The sequence below is a fragment of the Zea mays genome, chromosome 6 (assembly GCF_902167145.1).
Source record: "Zea mays cultivar B73 chromosome 6, Zm-B73-REFERENCE-NAM-5.0, whole genome shotgun sequence".
Classification (NCBI taxonomy): Eukaryota; Viridiplantae; Streptophyta; class Magnoliopsida; order Poales; family Poaceae; genus Zea; species Zea mays.
Genome location: NC_050101.1, coordinates 97,736,255 through 97,742,432, shown reverse-complemented (window position 1 = coordinate 97,742,432; position 6,178 = coordinate 97,736,255). Strand labels below are relative to the sequence as shown.

Genomic DNA, 6,178 nt, shown 5'->3' with positions numbered 1-6,178 from the left:
AAATACCAACTGAAGTCGGGGTCGTCGTCTTCCTCGGAACCCGCGGGTCCGGAGGTTGAGACGGCCGTCAGTAGGTCCCAAGTTGACCACATATGGTACCTCGGAAGGTCAGGATATGCCCTTGCAAAAGCGCTTGCCGAAGTGGGGTCACTTGGTGGATCGAAGCTGAATCTAAAGGGAACAGGATGAAAAACTAATGGTACCTCCTGGTTGGTGGACGGTGGTGAAGTTGCATTGGAGATGGAGTGTGTCGTTATCTCAGGTGCGAGACTAATGCCTGACAAGTCCTTCGCAAGGGTGCTGGCGTCATCAGTCCGCTTGGGGTTGGCACGTTGCTGGGAAGCGACACCTGTCGTTGTCTCAGGTGCGAGGACAACGCCCGACATGTCCCCCGCAGGGGTGCCGGCGCCGTCGACTCGCTCCGGTCCGACAGCCGACGAGGTGTTGCTTCGTGCCTGGCCACGGTTTCTCCGTCTCCTCCTCCTCCGACGAGGAGGGTGGCGGGGCAAACCCGTGTGCTCCTCTTCCGCCACGGGGAGATGTCGTTGTCGGGTTTGCCTCGGCCGGGCGAGCCGACGATCGTCGTTGTTGTTGTGCTGCAGGGGAGGAGTACCATATCGTAGCTGCCGTCGGGGGACATGAACTCGAGACTCCCGAAGCGGAGCACCGTCCCGGGCTGAAGAGGATGCTGAAGATTGTCCATCTGTAACTCAACGGGAAAGTATTTGTCAACACGCAGCAGGACCCCTACCTGGCATGCCAACTGTCGGCGTTTTGGACCCGCGAGGACCCTCAACCGACTAGTGAATTTGACGCTGCATGTCCCTGCCCAGATGGGTTGATGCAAGATGAAACACAAGAGGGAGGATGAGGTTTATATTATCTTGCACCGGGGTGCTCGTAGTAGGGGTTACAAGCTTCGCGAGAGAGAGGGTTCGGCCTTGAGGTGAGCCGTCTGAGTTAGCCTTCTCCGCGTGTCCCCCCTTGGGAAGGCCCTGGACATCCCCTTTTATAGATACAAGGAGACGATCCAGCTGTACATGGGGGTGTAGCTATGTGCTAACGTGGCCGGCGGAGAAGTACTTGAGCCCTGTAGAAGCGCAGCTGGCGATGCGACCTGGGTCCTGCTAACGTTTCTTTGCCTTCGTAGAGAGCTGAGAACAATCGACGTCATGGACGCATACAGGGAGCCATCATTACCTATTATTGGAGTAATTTGATGTGACACCGGTCTTGTTCCTTCGCAGCCTGGGGTGGCTAGCTTGGGGCAGGGCAATGATGTATCTCCTGTAGCGTAGTCGGTCCGAGGCTGAGGTCGGGCGAGGCGGTGACTTCTCCTGAGGCCAAGGCTGAGGTCGGGCGAGGATGTGACTTGTCCCGAGGCTGAGGCTGAGGTCGGGCGAGACGGGGACCTTCCCTCGAGGTCGAGGCCTGGGTTCGGGCGAGGCGGAGACCTTCTCTGAGGCCGAGGCTGAGGCCGAGGCCTGGGGTCGGGCGAGGCGGAGCTCCCTTTTGTGCCCGAGGCTGAACTCGGGAGAGGCCGCGACTTACTGTTGTTAGTCTTACCCTAGTGGTTGGCACAGTAGTCGGGACGGGACGAACAATGTTGTTATCCTGTCAGAACGATCAGTGAAAGGGCGAAGTGACTGCGGTCATTTCGACCTTGCCAACTGAGGCGCGCGTGTCAGGATGAGGTGTCAGGTGATCCCCGCATTAAATGTGCATGCGATACGGTCGGTGGTAGGGCGATTCGGCCGAGGTTTCTATACGACAAAGTTTGTCCGAGCTTAGCCTCAGACGAGCCGGGGGTACGCCTGCCGCCTAAGGGGACCCTCGGGCGAGGCGCGAATCCATCCAGGACTACTGTTCTTGCCCGAGACTGGGCTCGGGCGAGACGAGATCGCGTCCCATGGTAGATGAAGCTTTATCCTTGAGCCGTTCTTGCCAGCCTTTACAGTTTGTTTTAAAGATGTTTTCCAGCCATGCTTAGGATTATTGGGGGTACCCCTAATTATGGTACCCGACAGTTTAGCTCTTAATTTTTATGTTTATATTGATGATGATAAATCCACTAAAGAAGCAAAACAAATTTTATTTTGATATAGAGAGTGTATTATAAACTAAACATATGATGGTTGCTTCGGTAGAGAGAAGCTTTTTAGAATTATTTTTTTATGAACTATTTATGGTCAACAATAACTTAAGAGAGGTTAAATGGCTTGGCGATTCTATATATCGAAAAAAGTTGTTGGATGAGATTGATCTCGATGATATAAGCGATAACTTTGTATCACAAAATGTTAGAAGATATTTTTAATAATATCATATAGCAAGTAAGTTTTTTTGCTATATTTTATATATGTTATCTTATAAACTTTAAAACAGTGCATAATAATTTTTATACGTCAAATATTCGGTAATATATGTATAATTATATATATTTGTGTGTGGATGGGGCCTTTATATCGAATTTCGCACCGGGCCCCTGAAAAGCCAGGAACGGCCCTGTCGATGGCTCTCTGTTCCATGGAGTATTTGGTTGTTTATTTGCAAGTGTCCCTAACTAATGTGCCTAACTATTTCACTGAACGACAATACACTGTTCCTAGGATTTCACGAGAGCAAATCCCTCCGTATCACGCACAGAGAAGGTCGTCGGTGGCCTTCGCTAAATCCAATAGCTAGCCTGGTCTGGCAGCACTGGCAACTTAGTAGTAGTTCCGGTTGAGGAACCACCTGACAGCTCCGATGATGGCGCCTAGCGCCAAGAAGAGAATGAGCGTGTCGAAGCCACCGCCGACCCCGACGGCCACGCTCGGACCAGGGGCGAACAAGGAGAACGGCGACCACTCGTAGCCGTATCCGTAGCCGCCGAAGAACGGCCCCTTGTAGCCGTATCCGTCTCCCAAAGGCAGCGCCACCGGCGGTGGGTTGATGTAGATGTTCGTCCTGCGCATGCATCGGACAAGGTAACATTTTGCATTCAGCGGACATAGCATGCATGTCAGCTGATTCGAGTTGCGTCTCTTTCTTCCTAAGCTAGATTCTTGTAGACGATTGAAATTTCAGTCTCAACTAGTGAGCTTAACTGTCGGGAAATATGTAGGATCTATTTAGGTATCATTTGATTCACATATTTATAAAGTAATAGTTAATTGATAACGTTAAATCATGTTCGTTTAAGTCAGGATCGAACATAGGGGTGTGCGACCGATGCGCTTGTATAGGGCCCCTAATTTCTAAGGGCCCCAAAATTTTTCCTACGCAGCGCAAGGTCATAACTCTATTATGGGGTGTGCGGCCGGTGTGCTTGTATAGGGCCCCTAATTTCTAAGGGCCCCAAAATATTTCCTACACAGTGCAAGGTCATAACTCTATTATCTAGCCCACATCGTGTCTTGTCTTCCATTCAAACGTCTTAGTGTCAAACAACGAGTATAAGTTATTTATTAAATTTTTATTCACCTGTTTTGTTAGTGTATCTTTTAGGCCTCCTTTGAAATGCAAGAATTTTAGAGAAATCATACAGGAAATTGACAGAAAACAGTTCATTTTCATAGGAAAAATGCAGGAAACCGAAAAAATCCTCAATTCCAAATATGCTTTAATAATTATAATATTTGATTATTCTTTTTCACACGGTTTGTGCATGTTTATAAGCTTACTAGACGCTAGTGTTTCAAGATCCAACTATCGACATCATGTCTTTAACTAATGAATCTAAAAAATATAAATCAAAATATAAATCTAGTTATGAAAACCTTAAGAAAAACAAAGAATAGATGATATAACTTAGGGTCCGAAGGGAGATGTGGACAAATTTATTATAAAAAGTCACAACGTCTAATCAAATCCTTGCACTTGATAGTTCTATTTTTTAAATGATTTATTGAGAATGGACTTTTATTCAATAGTTTTGTACATGGGCTCGATTTCATATGATAAAATTTCTCTTGGACAGGTAGTAGCAGAATAAAATATGCTATGTCTCGGGACTGATGATTCTATCTCATTACACGTAAACAGAACATTAAAAATGCACAAATAATGACTACCTAAGAACAAGATTCGGCCCTAAAGCACGTGAGAAGGAGGAGGCCTAGAACGACTGACGCCTAACGAGGTCCTAGTCCTACATCCTACTGGGCCTCTCTCCATACGATGGGACGCATCCTTCTTGCATTGCTTCTGCTCCAACAGCTTCCCCTCCTCCTCCTTGATGGTCTGGATGCTGCGCCGACGCTTGACTCCATCGGCTTTTTGGTAACCCTCCCGTAGCTTGCGTTTTGTAGCCTCCATCTTCTCGTTGTCGGCGACGGACGACTTCTTGGTCTCACTCATGTTCTTCTGGTGGTTCGATAGAATTGCTGCGGTCGGAATTGTCTTTGTTGGCGGTACATAATGCTGCTTCTTGTGTTCCTCGGCGGTGGGAAGCATCTTTGCTGGTGGTACTTGTAGCCTCTTGCTGTGCACCTCGGCGGCGGCGGCAGCGGCAGGAAGCGTCTTTGCTGGTGGTACGTGCGGCTTCTTGTTGTGTACCTCAGCAGCAGCGGGAAGCATCTTCTTCTCGTCGACGGCAGCGCGCGGGAGCGGGATCTGATCAGCAGAGAGATTGTCGAGTTTCTTCTTCACCGCTACAGCAGTGGCGCAGGAGGCTTCGACGGCCACCCTCCACCCGCGCACGACGTCGCGCGCGAGGCTACGGATCCGGGAGGACCCGTGGTTGCCGAGGGCGCCGACGGTCCTTGCCAGATCGGTGGATGCCAGCAGGTCGTGAGGGAGAGGCGCGACCAGCAGCGTCTTGAGGGATTCGACCATGACGTCGTCGAGCGCGGCGCAGAGCTGCTCGGCCACGCCGTCGTCCGTGGCGCCGCGGAGCAGCACGACGATCTCGCCACGCACGTCACGAAACTCGGCGCGCGGGTAGCCGCATGCCTCGATCACGCCGTCGATCGCCTGGAAAGCGCGGTAGAATGGCCTCCACCTCCGCAGGGGAAGCCCGCTCTGCTCGTCGGCCATGGTACAGGCGGCGGACGGCGGATGCGGGCAGGCCGGCGACGGGTAGGGTCGGCGTATGCGAACGGTGGACGAGCGGGTGCAAGAACTGGAGATTGGATGGGGAGTGTTGGAGACTTGGCGCGCCTTATTATATAGAACAAGCCGACGGAGTCCGACTCGGGTTTGCCGTTTGCGCTTCTCAGCGTGACGACATCTACTCATCTATTCCGACTTCCGCGCTTATCTGCATTAAAAAAATTAAATCTCAGTCGCTGATCATTAGAAAAAAAGGCTTAGATTTAATATGCATATACGTGCACAGTGCGCTAGAGATGCATCACGTGCATTTGCAATTGGAGCAATCTACACCGACTCGAGCTCGTTGTTGTTGCCACGTGCATCGGCCCTAGCCATAGCCGCCGCCACGCGCATGCCGCGCGAGAGCATATCGGCTCAGGTATATTCCTGCTGTACTAACTAACACAAGCGCACCACACAAGCTCAGGTATATCGGCTCTCAAACCGTTCGTAACTTCCCAAAATGGGAAAACTCATGAAATCACCGTTGAAAGTAATTTATTTTAACAATTTATCTCCTTTATTTTATACAATTTTCTATTAATCATTTAGATATAACATTTTATTGCCAGTGTTGTCTATTTATCATATTTTTTCCAATTTTTATAACCTTTTTCAAAGATCCAAAGTTTTGCACTTTTCCTTTTTAATAAAAACAGCTAGAAAATCGACTACGGTCTGGTCCGTTAACCAGAAACTGGATCGGTTTACCGGTTTTCGACCAGTTGTGTAATGCCTGCTGCCACTCAAACCCTGTACTCAACAACCGATCAAGTATTTCCTCTTTTGGAATTCTTTGTAACTACAGACTTGGAACGAACGTCTCGAATTCTTTTTTGCGATAATACACTTGAATCCATTTTGATAATGCACTTTGTAGTCGATGGTTCTCCATTCCATGGAGTATTTGGCAGTTTTTTTGCAACTGTCCCTAACTATTGTGCCTAACTATTTCACTACACTTGGATTTCACAAGAGCAAATCCCTCCGTATCACACACAGTGTGCTTGTATATGGCCCCTAATTTCTAAGGGACTCTATTGGCGCCTTTTTGTCACCAAACATTATAATGAACCGATTGACGGTACTTGACACCTTTAGA

The 6,178-nt window shown here is 49.1% G+C and overlaps 1 protein-coding gene across 1 annotated transcript; it reads right to left on the bottom strand.

The window, feature by feature from the left end:
- Positions 1 to 3,933: 3,933 nt before the first annotated feature.
- LOC118472207 (uncharacterized) lies at positions 3,934 to 5,040 on the bottom strand. Its single transcript, XM_035960017.1, has one exon. The coding sequence runs from the start codon at positions 5,017 to 5,019 to the stop codon at positions 4,075 to 4,077; it is 945 nt and encodes a 314-aa protein (XP_035815910.1). The 5' UTR covers positions 5,020 to 5,040; the 3' UTR covers positions 3,934 to 4,074.
- Between the last annotated feature and the right edge of the window lie 1,138 nt (positions 5,041 to 6,178).

Coding starts and splice junctions, on each gene's coding strand:
- LOC118472207 (XM_035960017.1), bottom strand. CDS start 5,019: ATGGCCGACGAGCAGAGCGGGCTTCCCCTGCGGAGGTGGAGGCCATTC.